The sequence below is a fragment of the Balearica regulorum genome, chromosome 1 (assembly GCF_011004875.1).
Source record: "Balearica regulorum gibbericeps isolate bBalReg1 chromosome 1, bBalReg1.pri, whole genome shotgun sequence".
NCBI lineage: Eukaryota > Metazoa > Chordata > Aves > Gruiformes > Gruidae > Balearica > Balearica regulorum.
Genome location: NC_046184.1, coordinates 181,127,528 through 181,151,954, shown reverse-complemented (window position 1 = coordinate 181,151,954; position 24,427 = coordinate 181,127,528). Strand labels below are relative to the sequence as shown.

Sequence of the window (24,427 nt, the reverse complement as noted above, 5' to 3'; positions counted from 1 at the left end):
AAATCCTAAAGCACTTGGGCTCCACAGGAGCTCCACTGATCTCTGAAGTCTGAGGCTGGGACGGGTGGAATATCTGCATGGTCATTTCAAGCTCCAGGGATCTAACAGGTACTGGCTAGCCTCAAGATTCTTTCAGCACAGTTGCCCTACATTAGCCAGTCATTTGGATGCCTCGCTCAATTTAGGTGGCTAAATTCCAAGTAATCCTTGAAGTTGCTGAGAGTCAAAATGGCAGGATCATGTACTGATTATGGTCCTTAGTCAAAACAGAAGCATTTTTCTTAAGATGTTCAAATCACAACATGAACTTTAGAGGATTGCTTACATTTCTAGTGAAGCAAAAACATCAAATCAGATTCAGGAAAGGTTCAGGACAGATTCCCAGGACCTGGGAATCCTGGTGGACAACAAGCTCTCCATGAGCCAGCAATGTGCCCTTGTGGCCAAGAAGGTCAATGAGGTGCATTAAGAAGAGTGTGGCCAGCAGGCCAAGGGAGGTTATCCTCCCCCTCTACTCTGCCCTGGTGAGGCCACATCTGGAATATTGTGTCCAGTTCTGGGCTCCCCAGTACAAGACAGACATGGACATACTGGAAAAAGTCCAGCAGAGGGCTACAAGGATGATTAGGGGACTGAAGCATCTCTCTTATGAGGAAAGGCTGAGAGAGCTGGGTCTGTTTAGCCTGGAGAAGACTGAGAGGGGATCTCATTGATAGTTATAAAACATCTAAAGGCGGATGTGAGGAGGATGAGGCCGCACTCTTCCATGTTGCCCAGTGACACGACAAGGGGCAACAGGCACAAACTGGAACACAGGAAGTTCCATTTCATTATGAGGAAAAACTTCCTCACTTTGAGGGTGACAGGGCACTGGAACAGGTTGTCCAGAGAGGTTGTGGAATCTCCTTCTCTGGAGACATTCAAAACCCGCCTGGATGTGACCCTGTGCAACTAGCTCTAGGTGAACCTCCTTTAGCAGGGAGTAGGACTAGATGATCTCCAGAGGTCCCTTCCAACCCCTACAATTCTGTGATTCTTGAGTCATTTAGGGGAATCTGCAAAGTGAATGGCTGGAAGCAAAAGATGAGGACTCTTCAGACAAACAATCATATTGATCTGAAGTTGTAAAGATATCTGCCAAGAAGAAAGCTGAAAGAGATAGCTTATGTGTGTGCTAGAAGAAACAACAACCAACCACCTCCTGTCATCTGAATTAATATCAGACAAAAATAAGACAAATTCTTTCAATCTATTCTTTAGATTAGCTACCCAAAAGAGTTTTACCATAACTTAACAGGGGTAAGAGTGAGACCTGCCGGTACTGGATCTTTTACAGGAACATTCCTCTATGATTCAGCATCACAAACTTTCAGCGATACAGATGAAGTATCATAATCCAATACAATCCAATGGCAACCAAACAGATCAGTGCAGATCATGAAGACCATTTTCAGAAGATATTTCTGGAGCCTGGTTCTCCACCCTATCCAGCTTCAAGGTGTGAAAGACACCAACTCAACAGGAGTTAAGGATGTTCTCCCTCTAAACAACACAGGTAACTTGATTGCAATTTGTTATAAAGATATTTAAACTGACACAGATGGCATATAGTAGAAAGTTAATCTTTGGTAACACTCCTGGAAAGGCTGGAATTACTGATAGAGAACACTGACAAGACAGAGCAGCAGATAAACATGACTTACAGAAGACAACAGGAGGAGGTAAGGTTGACAGAAATTAACACAATGAAATTATTTCATATCTCACAGCACAGACACACCTTACCACTTGAGGACTTAAAAAAAAATGAAAAAATAAAAAAATGTCCCTAGCTATGGCTGTGCCCAAGCATCAAGTATTAGGAAGGGCAGAGTACACCTCCGCAGATATACTGAGAGTATGATATTTTCCAGACAACAGTGAAAAACATTAATACGTTCTGAGTTATCCTCAATGAGGACATACAGGTGAAACCTTCAGCTGAATATGGAATTGATCATTTTAAGTGTCTCCTGAATTATTTAAGACAAACTAGCCTTCATCAGGCTTCACTCTAATCTTCAATTTACTCTAGTGAAATCTTTTCCTTTGGTATGAACTCATTAAAAACACATCCATCAATGAACAAGCTGTGAAGCCACGTGAGGATTGCTTGCCAAACTCTATTTGGGCTAGCTATCAGGGTATTTCACAAGGTCTAGGCATTAATTATTTCTGAAACAATATTTCATAATCCCCTCAATTTTATCTTTGAGTAAATCAAAGTGATCAAGGAAAAATCTGTTTCTTTCTTTTCACTCCTGGACAATATGGGAACATATTTCCAAATACCTCAAGTTTTAAGAAAAGAAATAAAGCAGGAGCTATCATACATGGCTCTTGAGACACTATTCTCAGGTGTGAGACTGCTAGTACAGATGCCTACACCCGAGGTCAAATGTCCAAAAGTATTGTTTGAAATGTAAATTATGTCAACATATCTGAAATACTTAGGATGTATATTTATCATTCCCATATTCTTTCAAAGACCATATTTATTCCACAAATAAAAAGGAGAGTTGTCTGTCAACAAGTTCTTTTTCAAGTGTGTTTCTTGCTGAACAGATTTTTACAACTGAGTAAAAAGAGTTCAACATCATCTTTTTCTTGGTGGCACTTCCTGTCTGCAGGACAGACATTCACAAAAGCCCTTTTTACTCTGGTTACGTCATCAGGTCAGTGTGATTTCTTCCTCCTGTATCATTCTTTAACAGAAATATTAAGGTTGATACATATAGAAATGTGTGCACGTAAGCAGCATAAGACACAGCAGCACAAGGGTCAACAGAATGAGCTGTATTTCTTCTCAGGACACCAGTCCCAGCAGGTTGCAATGGCAAGCTGAATATGAGTCAACAGTGTGGCTTGGCAGCCAAAAGGGCCAATCGTGTCCTGGGGTGCATCAAGCACAGCATAGCTAGCTGGTTGAAGGAGGTGGTTGTCCCACTCTACACTGCACAGGTGTAGCCTCACCTTAAGTACTGCATGCAGTTTGGGGCACCTCAATATAAGAAGGACATCAAACTACTAGAATGTATCCAGAGCAGGTCGACCAAGATGGTGAAAGGTCTCATGGGCAAAAGGAGCGACTGAGGTCACTTGGTCTGTTCAAGCTTGGAGAAGAGAAGTCTGAGGGGGAAACCTCACTGCAGTCTACAACTTCCTCAAGAGGAGCAGTGGAGGGGGAGGTGCTGATCTCCTTTCTCTGGTGACACAAGGAAATGGAATGAAGCTGCATTAGGTGAAGTTCAGATTGGACATTAAGAAAAGGCTCTTCTCTGAGAGGGTGGTCAGTCAATGGAACAAGGTCCTCAGGGAAGCGGCCATGGCACCAAGCCTGTCAGAGTTCAAAGAGCATCTGGACACTGCTCTTAGTCATATGATTTAGTTTTGGGTAGTCCTGTGAGAAGCAGGGAGTTGGACTCAATGAACCTTATGGATCCATTCCAACTAAAGATATTCTATGATTATTCCTTTTCTTATTAGCCCACTAGCAAACTGAAGCATTTATTTGAAAAGTAGATTCAAAAAAAAAAAAAGGAAAAAAACAACAGTGGGCAGCAACCTGGCCAAGATTTACAAGAAGTTGAAGTTAGGAGATTCTGACGTAAAGACATACATGGTAATTGATCGTGTAAAAGATCTGTCCAAAAAAGCTTGTTGTCACCAATCAAGAACCACCACAGAAGCATAAAAAGGTGTTGAGAGAGTCCCTTGTCCTCCGTGCTGCACATCAGTGATCCTGCCCAGACTGCTTGGACACACACATGGTGGTAGTCAGAAGAGTGTGGGTATGACGGTACAAGTGAATTAAATCTATAAGAGATTGACTAGGTAAAAATCAAGGTTTCAAGTAAAAATCATTTTTCCCTCTCCATAAAATCTGACACCAAGAGGGTTTTTTGCTCATTTTCCCATGCAAGTCTGAAACTTAAAAGCTTTAGGTTACTGTAAACTACTCTTTTGTATTTATTCCTCAACTTAGAAGAAAGTTCAGAAAGTTTGATTCAAACAAGCAAGAAATAAGATGCCCTTATCAGTTGCTTCATGACCCTTACAATTTTAATATCTCAGAAAAAACCCTCAGACTCAGATCTAATTAATACAAATGAACAACAATAGAAGATAATCTTTAGTACTTGAATATTTTACATTCAAAAAGCACTGAACAAATGTTGACTCACACATATCTATTATAGCTTTATTAAAAACAATTATAATGAACAATGGCTTATTTTTCAACTCTCCAGCAGTCTCTCAAATAAGCACATATTATTTCTTTCCTCACACTATATTTCTTAAAAAACTCTAACCTTGCTTGCCTGAAATTAATACCACTGTATTATCAGATCACATTCTTAATTATGCTGTATTTGAGCAAGTGATCTCCATTACTTCTTTTTGCTCTTATTTTCAAAAAGTCCTACACAACTGTTAACCGTAACTCAGAGTAGCATTTAACTTGGACTTCCTATTTATTTACAAGATAATCTGTTGTTAAAAAGGGTTCATAAGAGTTCTTGTTGAAAAACTACTCTGTGAGTCATGTTTCCCAATAAACCAGCTGATTTAGAAACTTTTCACTTCTGCTTTCTTAACATACTTATATTTTTCTTTTATTTTGTCATCCCTAAGTTCTTTTCTTGTGAAGTTGACTTGCACCTCCATGGTCCAAATCCTTTTATTTCACCTGTTCTTTATACTTAAGATTATTCATGGTGGTGGATCTCATTTTAAGTTTCTCTCAAGAGAATATCTAAATGAACATTATTTTTCTGAAGTTATCAACATGTTCATTTGGCAGCCAAATGGAGGCTTTAGATAGCCTAAGCAAGAGATAAGAAAAGCAGGGCTGTCCCCAGGTGAGTCAACAGTGGACTCATGCCAGAACAGCGTCAGTGCCTGGAGTACAAAGGGAAAACATTCTCTAATGTAGTGGAACAGAAGCAATGTTAGATGTTAGCTTAGCTCACATAGCCAGAGAAAGGCCCTGTTGTTCCTGGAAAGCCACACAATACTCAGAGTTATCCTAAACAAACAAAAAAACAACCAACCACGCAGCTAAAACAGCTATGCATGGTCATCTTGCATGGTCATCAATGTTCAAGACAGACATCATGCTGTGCCACTCAGACAAAACCATTAAAGTCAAAAGGAAGCTGAAACTTGAGATGACCAAATAATGGCTAGAACAGAGGACAATATAATTATGTACAAGTAAATATGAGAAACTCTTCAACTTCTCACATGAAATTGTCCAGTATTTCACAGAATTATGAGAGAAAACAGGCAGTGAAGCTGTCAGGGCTTCAGTAAAAGGACACAACAACAGAGCTGATAAATATACTCAAGGCTAGTAGACCTCCATCTTTGGAAGAAGTGACTGAGAATTTCATACACAGACAGGACCACGCAAGGACCAATACAAGGACAATGTAAAAAAATTTGTTTACATGAGGAAGACAGAAGGACAAAAACTGGCAATGAACTTATCATCAACAGAGGAATACAAGGAAAAGATAAACCATCAATGATGTAACATGGATGAAGGCAAGTAAGAACATAGCTAAATTTATATTTGGGTAAGAATCATTGGATATATTGATAGAGCAGAGTGAATGTCTAAATGACAGGTGAGATGCATTCTAAAGAATATACAATGGACCCAGTTTTAAAGTAAAATTCAGAGAGAAAGAAGTTACTGCAAGCATGAATGGAGATAATAGTATACAGACAAGTGTTTCTATTTGTTCAAAAAATTGAGGAGATAAATATTTGGCAGAGACAAACTAAAGGCCAAACTCTTTGCATTAAGAAGAAAATAACAGTTAAAAATTTTAAGAATGGCTGACTTAAAAATCTGGGATCATCAAAAAAGTGAAGATGACAAAAAGTAAAAGAACAGCAACTGCTATATGAATCAATGGGCATAAGTGTTGAATATTAGGTGTTTCAGACAGAAAAATATTGCAGATGGTGAAAGCACAAGATTTATCCTACAGAAAATTTCCTCCTCAATCTTTGTCATAAAAAAAAAATTAATTGCCTTATACTGCTTTAACAGCGGGGGAAATTCTTTATACACATGCCTAATCCTCTTTTACAAAAACTTTTGCAAAAAAAATGTACATAGCATAGTTCAGCACAAAAAGTGCAGCCAGGTAAAAATTAGTTTTGTAGCTAACATACAATTGCCTAGGCCTCATTTAGAAATGTGAAACAAAAAATGTGAGGTTAAAAAAAGGCTTTATTTGTAACAATGATTTCCAAAGTTATTTATTTCGGAAATCTCAATTATTATTTAGTAAAAATATCTTCTTAAACTGGGATAAATCACCATTTAGTTAATCCTTCTTACTTTTCTTCTAAAAAAATTCTAAAATTTTGCTTGACATCTCAACATTTATTTCTAATTTATTATTTCTGTGATTCCAACTCTATGCTATTTCACTAGAATACCCAAAAAACTTATAAGATACATGATGTGAGTTTAATAATCACACATTCTTACAATATTCAAAACCTTACCAGTGCTTTCCAATTCACTCCTTGAGTGTGAGGACCAAAAAAAGAAGAATCACAAATTCAAAAAGGAATGCAACAGCTCTCCAGTGTTTTCACATCTTGTTTGTGTGGTAGAAAGATACTTAATCAGTATACTCCAAGAACTCAACTTCTTCTTTGCCCATTAAATTTTAACAATATAGTTCTGTGTTTCAGCGTCTTTATCTTCTCTCATGCAAAAGACTCAAAGAAATAGGCTATATTATATACCTTAAGTATAATGAAACCAAAAAAATCAACCTTCTGTCAATGGTCACCTACCAAGATGATCATCTAGGTGAAACACCTTTCATCTCAGATGGTCTCACATTGCAAGTGTGCTGTCATATGACTACTCATTTCTAAACACAAAGATCATCATTAACAAGTTTTATAGTCTATATCACCCAATATCAGTCATGATCAATGAAACCTCCAAGAAAATAATAAGGATAAATTACTTTAGGAGGAAGTTTATTTCACTGAGTAAAAACAAGAACTACAGTAAAAAAGAATGCAATTGAATATTTAAATTTCAGCAAGCATACTTCGTCAAGAATTTGAGCGACAAAATACAGCATTCAAGACAAGATCAACTTAAGATAATACTATGAAGCTAAGTTAAAGTGCTTGATATGATGAACAGATTTAACATAATTTTCATGAAATAGTTCATGGATGCATGCAAGTCAACAAAACCAACCAACCAAAAACCACCACCACAACAAAAACCCCAAACTCCACACTAATAGGTGATAATATCTATGTTCTGAGACATCTTCCTGGAGCACGTGAAAGAACAAACATACAGAAAAATAAAGTAGTTTACCTAAAGAAAACCTAAAATGTGGAAGAGAAGATAAGGGTAATAAAGGATTTATTTTATAATTACTGCTGAATGAAGAGAAAGTGTAAAAGTGCAAAATAACTTAAAAAGGATAATTGCAGAAACCACAAAAGCAACCTATAAAGTCACTACAAATAAACAGCAACAACAACAAAAAAAAAACCCAAAACCCCACACCCAAAAAAACCCAACCCACACAAACCAAGAAAACCTGCAAAAAAACAGATGCCATACTCATGAAGGGAACCTGAACTGTTTAGATTCATGCCCTCAATGTCTTTAAGCCAACAACAAAAGTTAATTAACTTAGTTTGAAGTAGAACATACAATACTGTAACAGTCACAACATGCCAGTATCTCAGTAACTGTCCAGCTGTTTCTTTCAGAGTACTCAATCTTGACTTTGAATTCAAAGCCAAAAGGATAAAAGGTTTCCATTATTTATTTTTTTTTATCACACAAGTAGTAATTATCAGTTTATTCACTACCTAGGCTCTTCCTTGAGAGTCAAATAGTTTAGTCATTCCTTTAATCATAACTTTAGAGCAAATTAACATGGGATCTCTGAATTCTTTGAAATACCATAACTACAGGACACAAGATAAACCTGAAAGTCTTATATTGTATGTTTAAGTTTGCTTCTCCTCATTTGAAAAGAACAGCAAAAAATGAGGCATAAACCAGCAATTTTAAGAAAAAATCCCACCAAAATCAGCTATACTGAGAAGATTCATTTCTGTGTCAACACCAGTGCAGCATTTATAGAGCTCAATTCCAGAATAGACTGCATTTTTTTTATTTTTTTATTTTTTTAAAAAAACCCTAATGTTTGAAGTTAACATAACATAAAACTTATACATAAAAACAAAAAATGTTTACATAAAGAGGGTCCAATTCTGACAAGCAGAGAAAGACTGGTCATTTGTGGCACCAAATAGCACAAGAAAAAAAAAAAAAAACAAAACAGGAAATGGAGCTCAATAAAGTCTTTGTAAAATATTCCATTACTAGCTTTCTCTTCTTTTCCTGTATTGCTTATCACAGTGTCATCTAAATGTCTGGATCAGCCAGATTCATACTAAAAGACTATGCTAGAGAGAAAAACGCGAGAGATTGTTTTGTTTTCTTTATCATACTCGCTCCTCCTCACCATTTTTTCCTCCCCACTTCAGTTCTTTATCAACTCCTCTCCAACCACTTCAACTTCTAGACCAAATGACCCAGGAACTCTACCAGGAGTTTTTATTCATTATATAAAGAAACTGCATTCCTAGGACATCACCCATCTTATATACTGATTGAGATACGTGCCTAAGAAGAAACACATTCTTAGGAAATGTATGTATTACAATATATTACTTAAATTTTGAACATGTAACTCCAAACTAAACCTAGTACATCCTATTTCTAGTTTCATCAGATTCTTTACTGGAATTTAAGATGAAGACTCATTCTGAGACAAGGAAGAAGTCTGGAGGATCTAACATAGCTGCTTCACCCTACAGGATTTGAAGAAATTTGTGGAGGGAAGATGAAAGTAAGAGGAAGGACCCAATTCTTATATCAGATAAGAAGCCTCCTATACCATAGATCTGGCTATATATTCCAAGGATGCCCAATTAGCATCTACTGTATATCAGGTGCAGTATTAACCCATGTATAAGAAAGAAAATATACAAGTGAGAAAATAAAAATGTTCAAAGCTTAGAACCATGGAAAATCGAAAGAGAATTCGACAAGTCAGAAGGTACAATTTAAGTCAATCTAAACTATTTTTTAAAATTATTAACGTGATTCTTCAGTGGTTTGGGTTTTTTCTGGTTGTGGTTTTGCTTATTATTTTAAAGAGACATTAATATACTGATGCATCTTAACTTTATGCAGTTATTATCACAACTGAGTAAGTAAATGTAGGAACTCTCATTTATAAAATTACAAATTTAAACCAACATTTTCACTTGGAGAACTGATTCAAACATAATCATAATTATCACAGCCTCCTTCCAATTCTCACCACCAAAAGGTTAAATTCTGTTAGTCATAGTACATTTAACTGCTAACCTATTTCTCTCTTTCTAAACCTCTGTAATATTAACTAGGCTGAAAACAAACCTAAAATTTACCATTGTGAACCTACCTTTGTGAAACAACTTCTATTTTCTGAATTGCATAAGCAAATATTATAACAAAACAAGTGAAAAGGTAGTAATTTCTCTGACTTTAGACCTTTTGTGTTGTTTGCAAGCAACAAAGGTGCTGAAGGCATTAGTTTCACATCTTATAAAACAGCAAAATATGTTTTGACTGGATTTTTTTTTTGTTGAGGGACGGTATTTCTTTTAAAGGATTGCAGAGACATATTCAATGACCTTTTGAGATAAGTGGGGATAATTTAATCAAATAAAATAACGTTAAGATAGGAATGAACTATAAATATATCCTTTGAATGTCTGATAAAACCTCAACAAGAAATAAATAGCAAAAGATTTAATAGCTTTTGTAACTAAGAAATTTGGACCAAGAGAAATCAATAATTTGGCTTCAAACAGAAAACTGTATATGAAAATCTTAGAAAAATAAATAAAAGTGTTAAAAGCATTGGTGTTCTTCCTCTTTTTTTCTTGTTCCCAGAATGTAGTTAGAAGACTTCCAAGAATATAGAAATCAGCATTACAGCAGATGTACAATAGCTGTTACTCTTGTTAAAGATGGATCAAAAACTAACAGCGGCAACAGCTTTCAGCAAAAGCACCACTTCAGATCTAGTTTTGTTTTAGAAGTACCTCTACTCAAAGAACACTGCCTATGTCACGTCTGTAACTGGCACCAATTCAATTTAGTGGTGTTTCCTGACCATACCAACATTCTTCAGTTGATTCAGAATAGTGATTGCTGCTCCCATACCTGTACTCCAGCTGTTCCAATATTTAAGTACATTTATTTGATATCCACACAGAAAGTACCTACTGTTACAAAGACATGATACTACTTTTCCTGAAGCCCACAGATACAACTAAAAAGAATTATTCCCTCCCAGGGAAATCCTCCCAGATGAAGCTAACAATGATCACGTTAGCTTGAAACACTTGGAGTGGACAAGAAAAATCAAATGCACATATGCACCCAGGAAAAGAAATAGCCTTATTCCATGTTTGTCTAGATGAAGTTATTAACAATTATGAATTATGAGCTATATAGAAATTATATAAATTATATCCAAATGGTATTTCCACAGAAAGCATCAACTGTCAGCATTGAAATAGCAGCAGTTTCTTTTCTCTCTTCCAGTCTTCCTTTGTTAATTCAACCTGGGAGATATTCTAAATGTATCTTCCTGCTGGGAATGGAAAAAGTGACTACAAGTACTCCTGACAGAACACACTATAAAACATAGAAAGAAGAAGGCAGAATAGGCTAACGTGGTGATAACTACAGTATTTTCTTCTCATTTACATGGATAATAGAAAGAAAAACACAAGTGTAGACAACTTCACTGAAAAAGTTAAGATTTGGCAAACAAAAAGTAAACAAAAGTAAACCAAAAGTAAAGCCAAACTATCTGAGCTATGGAAATTAAAAAATGGCTCTGTATCTCCCAGTTAAACTTTGCCATAGAAAATACCACTGATTTTTTTTTATTTATTTATTTTTGTAAACTAAATTAGGGGTTTTTAAAGAAAGAGAATCCCAAATCATTCCAACAGTAATATTCCAACAATCAGGCCTTCCACAACCATGGATATGTCCACTAAAAGTCCGATTAAAAGGCAGCACTCATACTCTTCTCATGGTCTGGAACCACTTCACATTTGGGAAGAAGTAGCTGGTATTGTTTCTATAACACTATATTAAAACTATATTTCAGGAAAGGACAAAAAAAAAAAAAAAAGTGATAACAAAACAGAACTCACCACAACTCCAAACTGCTCCGGCTCAGACAAATTATTATACTCATTCTTGAACTTGGATAATGCATTCAATTGTTCTTGTTCAGGAAGATGTTTTATTAAATTCTATCAAGAAAAACAAAATAGGCTTAAAAACCTCAGATTCTATGTTGCTTGTATTATTGTAGGCAAATGGTATTACGTATGCATCATTACCACACACTCCAAAGAAGTCTCCTCCCTGAAGACAGTAGAACATAAATAGGCAACACACAAATTAATCTGAGAGTGTAAAAAGAAAGTGACTCAATACTGCTCGCTAGCATATTTCGCTGATTCTACAAACACTTCTGTAGTCTTTTTTAAACACTGTTTTTAGAGAAAGAATATGCTTGATAGGCACTATGCAAACAGAACACTAAGAAGCAAACAGAACAAGAATTTCAAGTGTAACACATCTATCTAAAGGATGGCAAGAATTATTAATGCTAGACAAAAAATATTTTGAAAATGGATAATTTATTTTCTAGCATTTCAAAACAAAACCTTAAACCCGTTACACGTTACTTAGACTGAAAACTTGCCAGAAGTAGGAATTCAGAAGCGCGACTCAGCTTCAGGTGAATTCAGGAGTCCATATGGGGAGCCTGGACACTTACACAAGTGAATGTCTTGTGAACATAGGTAAGGGAATCTACACATGTCACCTTCATCTGACCATCTGAAGAATCCTCAGACTTCCTGGAGCTTCCTGAACACTGAGACACTTTTATTTATATATAGACATTTACATTTAGGCACCCGAATCCCACTCTAATTACAATCAGCTAAGTGGACTAAAAAGGGCTATTCTGAGGTTCTGGAAGTAGAGAGCTTCTAAAACATTTAATTATGGTATATCATTTGAGTCAGTAGCTCGGTTCTGTCCCTTTCCAAGATGACTATAACTACTAGGCAATAGTCAGGAGTCCCTCTAGTCTGCTTTCTTTCTCAGTTTATGACTCTTGTGTACCTGGTTACACAATGGCTAAGCTTCCATCACAGTAAGAAAACAAGAGAGAGATTGTGTTCTTTCTTAAAACACTCCCTGGTCTACCAGTAAGATCACTCTTCTGAACTGAAATAAAGATTCGATCCTTCTAACATTGATTCAGTCTAGCAAACACAGCTATCCCACTACCTACTACTATATTTCAAGAAAAGACCAGAAAGACTAACTCTAGCATTCCCACATTACTCGATGGAAAAGGCAGACATTTCGGTTAAGTCAAAATCTGTTTTATTACTCAGCAAGTAAATAGCTTTGGTGATATAAAAATCAACAAAAAAAGAATTTATTTAAGTTAGTGAACAGGATCTCCATCTGAAAGTCTTACAAAAACCCACCCTAATTTTATCCACAAAAGATCCTAATTTCTTCTTCTACAGGAAATTCAGCCAGTTCGGATATATAAAGTATCTTTCTGGGGCCAGAGAGATATAAAGTCATAGCTATGCTTTGCTTAACATACTTCCCTAATTTAATAAGAAAGTATTCAACTCTTTAACAAGTACCCCAAAAATATCCCTAAACTGGTAGTCAACTTAGTGGCTCTATACTATCTTCAGAACCTGTATTAGCTAGTTCAAACCTAGCCCCAGGTATTTATTCGAGTTGTAATAGCACCCTTGGATCGTAGTATAGATATTCCTCTTGTTAAAGAGAGAAAATACTAGATTTGTAACTAAAGACCAGATATATCCAAAGTGTTAAAGTTTCTTTAAAAGCAGCTTGAAGGTTTTGTTTAATACTACCTCTTTTAATTTTTTATAACTCAATCTCATAGCTTTTGTAACAACTGTAATTTTATGGTAGTTTAGGATTTATCAAACCTTTTTTTCTAATGGATAAAAAGACCTAGACAGTCCTTTATCACTGTTTAGTTTTAGTGTAAAATTAGTTACTATTTTAAGAACTGAAACCCTACTTTGATTCTAAGGACTACAATAAGTAATTTACTTTGCAATATTTTGTCATATCTAAAGTAAGGATCAAATAGTTTATCAAGAAATTAAGTCAGCGAATAAGAAAACCTAGATTTACAAGCAAAAGTCTAAATGAACCAAAGGAAGAGTAAATGATAGTTAAAGAGTAGACTGCTTCAACACAGTGTCCATGCTCAAATAAAGATTTTGGTAAAAAAAAAAAAGAGAACTATTAAAAATGCATGAATGATGATGCTTAAAATAATAATGTAAACTTAAATTTTATGGAGATTGATTTGGACATGGTCAGACTGACTTTCAGCATGAAGAATTTATGACAGTAGTCATACCTATCCTTACTATTATTACATTTGGAAAACATTTTTGTTACAAAGGCTACATCAATTATGGATGAAGATGTCCAGCACTAAATCAGCAACATTGAGCAAAAATGAAAAGGCACAAAGTGTAAAAAGAAACATTTTAAATTACAAATTCATAACCCACTTACTTCTTGTCTTGACATACAACATGCATATAATCAGCTATAAATATACTACAATTCCTTAATCCTTATTAAGATTAAAATGTTATTGTTTGATTGTAAAATAATTTTCACATGTAGAAAAACTGACCACAAAACTTTCAAAAAAGAGAAACAAAGTGTTGTATGAATGTTTTCAACACTGAGCGTCAGAAAAAAAGAAAAGCTGAAGGAGCAGCTGATATCAAAGCAGCTTTATGGTGTTCAGATAAAGCTTTTGAACTGCCAGAGATGAAAGACATTTTGAATATCAAACAGAAAATAAGCAGGAGAAAGAAGTCACAAGAAACATTCCAATAATTAGTCAATGACTATTTGGATTACAACATGTCTTTTGGAATTTTTACATCTTTCAGAACTAAATTTCTAACCTGAGAAAGAGAAAGAAAGAAAGAGAGAGAGAGAAAGAAAGAGAGAGAGAGAGAGAGAGAGAGAAAGAGAGAGAGAGAAAGAAGCTCTTTTAGCTCTTAAGCGTAATAAGTGTAGGATTAAGGACAATTTTCCAGCTTCAGAAACTGTGACATTAGGAGACACTGAACAATATTTAAAGCTAGGAAAAAAAAAATTATGAAGGCAAGAAATTTCTAGAAAGCAGTACTATAATATCTAAGGTATCTTATATAAATAAATAAAAATAGCCATATGCTTGCAAACCTATGCATGCTTTTGCTCTTCTCAGAATCATGAAATACACAGGATTACATTTTCATAGCACGACCATAGCTCATACCTGTGAAGGTTTTTAAAGGCAGAAATAGAGACATACAGCTGGATAGTTAAATTTATTTAGTAGCATAAGCATATGTGAAGGTGTATACCAAATTTTTAAAGCCATGAGAGACATTATTCTACCACATCCAAAGGAAGATAGGTGTCTTAAGTGTTTTTGAGTTTAAACTCAGATGGTTCCCTTTTCAAAGTTATTACAGGGTTGTTTTACCCAGAAACAAGATACCTGTATTAAACATTTGATAAAAATTTTTACATCCAAACTTGCAAAGTAAATTTGGAGCCTAAGTTCTATTATTTTTTCCATTTGATTTAGGCCTGCAAGTGTTTCATCACTTTGAATTTTTTGCAATCTATACTCTTGAATCATTTATATGCCTAAAAAAAACCAACCAACCAACCAAACCAAAACCAACAATATGTGGGACCTGCCATCCTCTAACAGTATGCCTTGTTATATATGACTGTGTTCATACACTATACTATAAGCATTATCATTTGTATTCTACTACACTGATTTTCATTCAATCACAGCAGCTGCTAACATCACTGTCCTCTTGTAGGATGTTATTCCTCACCTCATGTTTGGCTCTTCAACTTCCCTTATTCTTTTCTTAAATAATATTGTTTCTTCCCTTCCAAAAGTAAACACAAAAAGACTCAAAAATACTTTAGACTCAATTCTGATGCCAAAAACTACACAGAGACATTACTGGATACACTGATTTTCAATATACTCTACTGTTAATACCAATTAAAAGAGCTACAAGATTATCAGCATGACAAAAACTATCTCCTATTATTGTTAACCATGCCTATTGTATAGAGAATAAAGTGGGGCTAGGTTGTTAGCTGTTTTAAATATACAGAAATGTAGGTATTCTTTATCCCAAGGTACATACCATGGAAATGGAAGAAGAAGTTAAAAAGAAAAAAAGAATAATTCTCAACGAAAGTAAAGTTTTTCTTCTTAGCTTATCACAACCGATGGAGTATTTACCACATGTTCACAGAAAAGTATGCCATTAATTAACTATCTAGTAATAGTTTGATGATCTTTCTCCTCAGAGCTTTGATGTGAAAAATTTTTTGCCTTCTTTAAATAATAAGTACAAATTACCAAGATGCCAGTTTTTCATAATTTTGATATATGATATTTATTTAGTATATACAGGTTGGTTAATGATATTGTTGAGGACATAATTTAGTTAGCAAGCTAAATTTTCACCATTGAAAAACAGTGCTAAGGTCAAACAGCATGAGTGAGAGTCTCAGAGCAAGTATGGACTACCTGAGACAGAGTTCAAGCTGAACGTAACTCTGTAGCATATTCCATCTCTAAGCTTTTCATCCTATTTCAGAGAATTTCTATGATTATTCCAAATAAAATAAAATAAAGATACAGATCATGCTTCTTTTGAGCATGAAAACAACCTTGAAAAAGTGATGTAAGTGCATCTACAATAAAAAGCTTAGAGGTGTAAACTGCTCTGTTCATCCTAATAACCTTAAAGTAATAGTTTCTGTGCCAATATTAACTGCATCATCGAACAAAATAAACAGAATTATACCATAATTATATATATTGTCACTGGAGGTGATGGCTCATGTTTCTTCCTTCAAATATTTCTGAAGAGAAACATCTCATTCTTCAAATCAATCAGTAGACAAGCTCCTTTTAAAGGAAAGTTAAGTCCAAATAGCTCAGAGTTTAAAGACCTTTGGAATCAAGGTGACAAAAAGTGAGGGCCAAACTGCATGCGGGAAGAAAAAAAGCATGCTGAACATAGTACAGCCTCGTCAGTAGGACCTTATTTTGACACTCCAATATAGTGCAAATTTATTTTGCAAGCAAAGTGCACAAGTATAAATTTGACTTGTTTTGACCTTTGAACAGAAATTGCTACATGTTGCAATACCATTCACACATTTGAATCTCAAAGAGCCTTAATGTTACAACTCATTTTATGACTCTGTCACCTGTATTTATGTCTTCCCTAATAAACATTCCTGCAAAAAGCATATGTTTCTAGAAAAAGCTAACTTTATGTTTCTTGGATATTTCAGTAGGGACTGGTACCCATGTCTCTCACACACTTTCAGGTATGCTGTAGAGATCTAAATCTTCTGTAATTGAAATCTATGCCACATTACAAGTAGATTGATAATAATTATGACATTTATGAGCCATAATAGCAATAATTTCAAGTTCATCACAGTATGTAGGAGTCCTGTCTAAGACAATCTTGGTCAAAAGACATATCTTTGCAAATCTAATGGATACCCATCAAGATGATTGGGGAACATGGCACACGACAGGCAAGGAAAAGTTGAGAGAAGTGGGTTTATTGAATTGTAAGAAAACAAAGCTCAGGGGAACTTAATGAGGGCTTCCGTTACCCAGCTGGAGGGTACAGAGAAGATGCAATCAGGTTCCTCTTGGAGGCATGCAGCAGAAGGTCACAAGTTACAATGACGAAAATTCCAGTTAGACAAACCAGAAAAGGTTTTTTACCACAAGGGTGGTCCAACACTCGAAAAGGTGTCCAGAAAGGCTATGGAGTCTCCAGCCTTGGAGATATTAAAAATTTAACGGGAAAAGGCCCTGAGCAACCTGCTCTAGCTGACCTGGCTTTGAGCAGGGGCTTGGATCAAATGACCTCCAGATACCCTTTCCAAATGTTTTTTCCCATGGTTCTATAATGAAGTATTTGTATTTAAATTATTTTATGAAGTTCTTTAATTTATAAACCCTTAAATAACACTGCGCATAGAAGAACGTGAGGAACTTCCACAGTTTCTCTTGTCTCCACCCAGAATCATACTGATTTTGTACTTTGAATAAAATAATACAGAAAGGGAAAACACTCTTCAAAAACTCTAGGGAAGAAAAGTGGTCACTGTGGATGCCCCAAGATACCAGATTGTATCAGCTCTGAAAGGACAGGGGCTAAAAAACAACACAAAACCCCAAACCCTTTTCTATCTAGTTTTTGATCAGAATAACACATTTGTGCAGAGGAGACAGAGATAGAAAAAAATTAAAGAAAAAAATAGTAATGAGGGAAGAAACAGAATATCATATGCTGTTTGAATATATACCAAAGAAAAATCTCAATTTAGATGTGGACAATGTGAATGCAGAAAACAGAGAATATAAATTCAGCTGCTTTCATTAAAAAAAGAAAAAAAATGCTTTACTATGCTGGTTCAGGCTGGGATAGAGTTAATTTTCTTCATAATAGCTGGTACGGGGCTATGTTTTGGATTTGTGTTGGAAACAATGTTGGTAATACAGGGATGTTTTCGTTACTGCTGAGCAGTGCTCACACAGAGCCAAGGCCTTTCCTGCTTCTCACACCACCCCACCAGCGAGTGGGCTGGGGGTGCACAAGGAGTTGGGAGGGGACACAGCTGGGACAGCTGACCCCAACTGACCAAAGGAATAGTCCATTCCATATGTGTGTTGGTTTTGCGTGGCAAGGTTTTGGTAGCCAAAACACTGGTGTGTTATCAACAGTTTGCTAGCTACCAATACACAGCACAGCACTATGAGGGCTGCTGTGGGGAGAATTAACTCCATCTCAGCCAGACCCAATACAATATGATGTCATGCTTAGCATATAAAGCTAGGGAAAGAAGGAGGAAAAGGGGGAATGTTTGGCGTGGTGGTGTTTGTCTTCCCAAGTAACCGTTAACTTGTGACAGAGCCCTGCTTTCCTGGAGATGGCTGAACACCTGCCTGCCCATGGGAAGTGGTGAATGAATTCCTTGCTTTGCTTTGCTTGAGTGCACAGCTTTTGCTTTACCTATTAAACTGTCTTTATCTCAACCCACAAGTTTTCTCATTTTACTCAGTTCTGCCCCCATCCCACCAAGGGGGAGTGCGTAAGCAGCTGTGTGGTGCTTAGCTGCTGACTGGGGTTAAACCATGACATTTACAAATATAAAAAAAACCTACAGCTCGCAGAAAAAAAAAGAAAAAAAAAAAAAAGAGATTCTTGCAGTGATTTCCTAGCCAAAAGTTTATGTTAAGAGGCTTTTTAACTACAGGTTTCTATTTAATGAGAAACTTACCCTGAAATATTGGGATTTAAAGTGTCAATTTCCTTACCTGAATCATGGACTCTGACAGCTGTGTTTCATCTACTTCCAATATCATCGTTTTGATTTCCTCATAAGGCACTCGGAAAGAGCCAAGGAAAATTGCTAAAATGAAGATTCAACACATAATGAAGAAAGCAATACAACAACAATCTTTTCTCTACTTACAAAACACCAGTTAAACAGGCTATAGCACCTACAGGTTAACAAACATTATGCAAAGTAATATAGATAAGCAATAACAATTTTAAACATATTTAATTCCTGTTCTCCTAGAATTCCATCCTTCTCCATCCATTTGTTATGCACAACATCCAGCATCACAGAAGACCTCCATAAGCAGCCAGTGAAAAGTCCACTATGCATGATAATCATTGCTGTTCTAGTATTTTGTGCTGAAGTGACACTTTTTTCTTCAATGGTCTTCTCTGAGCTTTCTCATTAAAAAGCACCATGAGAAACCAAAACCACCTGAACAGTTAAAACCCAAAAATACTCTTATAAAAACCTGTTTATTTGTTCACCATAATCCAATCATTTCCTATTTTATCTCTGCCAGCATTTAGGAACCTATTTTTTATACCACTCCTCTCTGCCAAAACTTTATCATCTTTATTTGCATACTATTGCATAATATTGAGTATTGCATTATTATTATTGTTATTATTGTTATTGTCTTTTTTGACGGGGGGGGGGGGGGGGGGGGGGGGGGGGGAGAACGGCCAAGCAGTATTCCTTGATGAATATGTTGAAAATATAGATAGATGATTAGTTATATAGCTATATGCTTGTACTTCAATACAAATAGAAGAGAATAGTTTCAGTCTTAAACAAGGGATAACCTTTAACTGTTTTATGGGTCTTTCTAAAGGTGTTTCAGTTGTATCAACTCATATTTGGGCTTAACACCAATTACTGCACATATGCACATATTCTCACACGCTTTAAACAAAAACTGGTTATGAGGCAGTCAGATAAGAAAGACATTTATACAACATCATTCTGTCATAAAAACAGAATCTACTTACACAGATTCTGTGCAATCTTTGGATCCAAAACTTTTAATTCTTTGATTCGTTTCTTAATGGATTTCTTTTCTTCAAAATCCTCCTCCTCTTTTTTTACTGCCAAAGTAAACACAAATACACGCATTGTTAAATCTTAATATTTAGAGAAAACACAAATGAATTCAGAAAATACATTTGCTATTAAGCATAGTCAATTCACAAAGAAAAGAACAAATCATAGAACATACAGACAAAAACTACAAAGGTTTTGCATTTATTGCTTGTATTCTCAAAATCTGTACTCTTCAAATTTGTCAGCATGCTAGTCTTCTAGAACAAGATTTTTTTTTAATATATAGAAACTGAATTAAAGACGCTAATGTTAATTGTATGAATGGTCTCAGGTCATGAAAGTCATACTTAAAATACCAGGTAATATACTTCAGTCAGCCTGGTGAGGTTAACACTCTGAACTGGATTTTATCAATAACAAATCTTAAAAACAACAGGTCAATATGTCTCAGCATTGAGCACTAAAGAACCAAACCAAAGTGTAAGTATTTTTGTGACCGCTTTTGTCTAAATATATGCACCAAAATTATCAAAGGCCACTGGCTCATTAAAAAAAATTAACATTACCTTAGAACATAAATGAGCATACACCTGTTTTCCTTATCTCCTCAAAAAAATTGTATTTTTAAATAAAGGATGTAATCACTGTATTATAAAATACCACAAAGACAAAATGATTCTATAAATGTACATTAACATTGCTGGAAATTTTGGCTTATTCTTTCTTTTCAGAAAATAATTCATACAAACAGGATCCCCCAAATGCATTCTGTAAGCTGCATTTATTTCTCATTATTCACACATTGTCGTAAGAATTTCACTTAAAATAACAGCATAGGCTTGATAATGTATTAGTAGGAACCATTCCAATTATTATGCAAACAAATAAAAAAGACCAAAACCACAGAAATCTTTCCTTAAATCCAATCTGGTTGTCCTTTTTTTATTTTCTTACTTCCCCCCCCACACAAATCTTAACTGCCAAATGTTATTCAGCCAGTATATTACTACTTTTTATCTAATATTCTATTTCAGAAATGAAATTAGTTTTTAAGCTTTTACAGCATGATTGTTCCAAATTAAGTTATGCATGCTTCAAATATTTGAGAGTTGAAAATACGTTGTAAAAAAAGTACATGCTACTGACTTCAGAAGGAGATGGATATAGATAAGAAGTCTTGTCAAGAAGATATAGGATTAAAATTTCTCGTTCACTGATGATTCTTGACAAAACGAGATGTAACATGAATTATCAGGAGGATTTCCCTAAATTGAAATTCCTTCTGTAAATTTTAAAAGTGATTTTTGAAAGCTATGTCATTCTTAAAAAAATGTTTTTCTAAGCACAATAAATCTTGCCTAGGATTAGGACACAGACTAACTGACATCTTCAGGTCTTCGAGCTTTGTTGTCTAGGATACTACCAAAGAGAGAAGAACTTAAAGATCTCACATAGGGATTGAAGGAACTGGATTCTAGTCCCTTCTGAGTTGGTGGAGATACAAATCTGAATCATCTCCCAAATCACTTTTAATACTCTACACCTGCTAGGCAGCATGATGCTCCTCTTGAGGACATGCCACAGTGCAGAAAAGACCCCGGTATTTTAAAAAAAATGAAATTACTGAGCTGAGAGATAAAGCAGTCCTTGGAAGAAGGACAGGTATCCAGGGTCCCAGCAAATGGGTTACAAATCCACAATTCTCCTCTTTTGTCTTTCTTCCCACCCTACCCACAACAACCAGTTGGCCTTGTATTTCTTTTCACACAGATTTGACACAAAGGTTAGCTAGCATTCTGCTCTCCCAGGAAAAATGACACGCTTTTACTTTCACATCTGTGGTAAGCAAAGTAGTAGGTTTTAACCACCAATGTGAGAATTCACTATCTCATGTTCAAAAGGAACAGAATGACATTTGAGCTACTGGATAAAAAAAGAGGTTACCACTAAAGCTTCACTTTTTTCTGATTATGCTTTAAGAAGAGCCCTTACTGAGCCCTGAAGGGCACGTCAGGAGCTATGGATCGCAGGATCATGCAACTGTTTTCTCCTGCAGTTACACATCTTAACAGACATCTCAGATTTCTTGTCGGCTACATGCTGAAAAGAGTCATTCTTAAATGCATCGTTTTGAGTTGCTTATCAATGCAAGAATTGTAAATTCCACTGGAAGACCTGGCTACCTCTGTAGCACAGGTTCCATGCCATCTTCATGACTTACTCATCTGAATCATAATGAAAATACAGTAATGCTTAATGGCTACCTTGGAACTTTGCATCATCATTTTACAGGAAACAAAATAATTTCCTCAATAGTTGCAATAAAAAAGTGAAATTATCTGAACTTACTAATTTACTTAAACTTGCCCTGACAGCCTTGAACTAGTTACTAATAGAAGCTAAAACAGAAAAAATACAAATGTTTGCCTCTTCCAGCACTAGAAAGCAGTATTTATGCATTACAAGTCCTGTAACAAAGATAACACACAGATAACAAACATACCAAAAAAACCAGCAGTTAAACACGCACTATTTTAACTGCCAACTTTCAAATCAAGAAACAATGCTACAAATTCTCTCTGAAATTTTCACCCAGGATGGGGTTATCCACAATGTTACAGGAATACTTAAGGCATATCAACCCTACAGAGAAATCTATACGCATAGAAGATATTTACTCTAGGAACTCATGCAGGAATTGTATGCAGAGTTATACAATTATGCAACAGACTACATTACTGCAAACTTACGTGATAATTCTTCAGGAGAATTCAGTTCACATCCTTGTGTAGTTGGCAGCAATAAGAAGCAGAGGATATGCATTACTTGTCTTTCCTATTGGAAATGTTGCACTTTCCAATGAAAACTCTGATACCTCGTACTGCCTCTAGAAATTTTTACTTCATTTGCTTATTAACTTATGAGGGAGCAAAAAAAAACCCCAAGAGACAAAATTATTATATATTTCCAATGAGAAAAAAGGGAAAAAGTCCACTGGGGGAAAAGAAGAAAAAATTAAGAGAAAGATCTGAATAGGTGAACTAAGTATCTAGATGAACAAGAAATCAAAGAAAATAAGAAATTAGATTTTTATTTGGGGAGGACACTTTATGCAAGGAGGAAAGCATACAGAAGATAGAAAATGGGAAACATTTGCTTACACTGGAAAAAGAGAAAGCAGCCCAGTGAGAGTGGGCATCTGCTGCAGAAAGGAGGTAACTATCAAGGGAAATAGATGTAAGATGTTGTCGTGCTAACGAGAGAAGAATCAAACCAGGGGATCTCAAAATACACAGACAGCTCTCATGGCTCCAGAAGTTGGATCATCATATTAAACCATTAACTTTTTCAAAATCACATGGCTTATTTCAGGTATTATATACCTAAAGAGGAACGTTACATACCAAGAACTGCACAACCTTTTATGGGGTCTATATGCTACACCTCTCACACTGGGGGCATACGCATGGCTCCAGCATCTGAACTGGGTGATTTTTAGTCAGTAGTACCTCATCCGATGCTCCAACAGCTCTGCCCTCACCAGCTGGGAAACAAAGCGCTAGAGCACTTTGAAACACAGAGAATTCATCTCACACTCTTCACAGTTCCTCTTATCTCCACAATCCTACATCCTTATTAACATGACTCCAAAATTAACAGATGTGGTTGCCAGTGTACAGACAGACAAATACCTCCAACGAATTTTAGCTATTGGAAGGATTGTTTTTACCACGTCCTGCAAACACGCGTCCATATACAAATTCAACTGTACCTCCACCTGTGGCAATGATCTGACTGAAATCAGAGTCCTGAAGGGAGTGGTGATAGAACTGTTTTACAAATGTAACATCACAGTTGGAAGCCTACAGAATACCATTTCATAAAAACATGGATTGAATCCTACACAGCTACTCCACAGATCTCTGAAACAATAACATTCTTGGTAGGTGCCACTGAAATAATTTGTACATTCACGAATCGCTGTCCACATTTCCATTTCTGACACCGGTCTTCATATAATCTGCTGCCCACAATCCTTGTGAAAGAAAAATCATGTCTGTGCATCTGTATGCTAAAGAAAAAAAAAATCTGCTAAAATACATCATCCCACTGAGTAAAAACAAAATACCCTTGAAATACAGGCTTCAAAAGGAACATGTAGATGTTAACATTTATTTTAGAAAGTCTGAATTTCTAGTTCAGATGAAACTTGAAAACTGCATTACACAGAAATCTACAGAACACTCAATGGAGTTATTTTGTCACTAAGTAATACAGCGTACAGGAAATTATACAAGACCTTGCACCTTTCCTACCCTCTTAGCTAAGACAACAGTCATCTCGTAGTCTGTTTTCACTGAAAAATGAAAGAACAAGCCTGGGGTCACAGGCTCAAAGGACATACCCATATCGAGTCTCATTATGAAAGCAGATGTCTACCTCACCTGTTTAGAAGTCTGACTCTTAAAAGTAAATGATAACTTGTGCACCATATAGTAGGATAGTCAAATGAAAGAGCTGCATTCTTTATCTCCAAAAAGTTATCTGGAATCAAAGGAATAGATCTTTAATAGAAGATGACGTTGTAGCTAAATAACAAATGCTACAAAACTTCCTGGTTATTCAAAGCAAAAATGTGGAATAACTTGTTAGAAATCACAGAACAACTGAGGTTGGAAGGGACCTCTG

General features: G+C 35.7%; 1 protein-coding gene across 2 annotated transcripts in view; it reads right to left on the bottom strand.

Annotated features, from left to right (window-relative positions):
• The window catches only part of DIAPH3 (diaphanous related formin 3), a 257,984-nt gene that overhangs the window by 123,148 nt on the left and 110,409 nt on the right, over positions 1–24,427 (bottom strand). For both annotated transcript variants that reach the window (XM_075741732.1, XM_075741731.1), the window contains 3 exons: positions 19,687–19,782; positions 18,669–18,763; positions 11,341–11,442 (listed from right to left, as the gene is read on the bottom strand). In XM_075741732.1, coding sequence (XP_075597847.1) covers positions 11,341–11,442; positions 18,669–18,763; positions 19,687–19,782 — 293 coding nt within the window. The remainder of the gene's footprint in view (positions 1–11,340; positions 11,443–18,668; positions 18,764–19,686; positions 19,783–24,427) is intronic.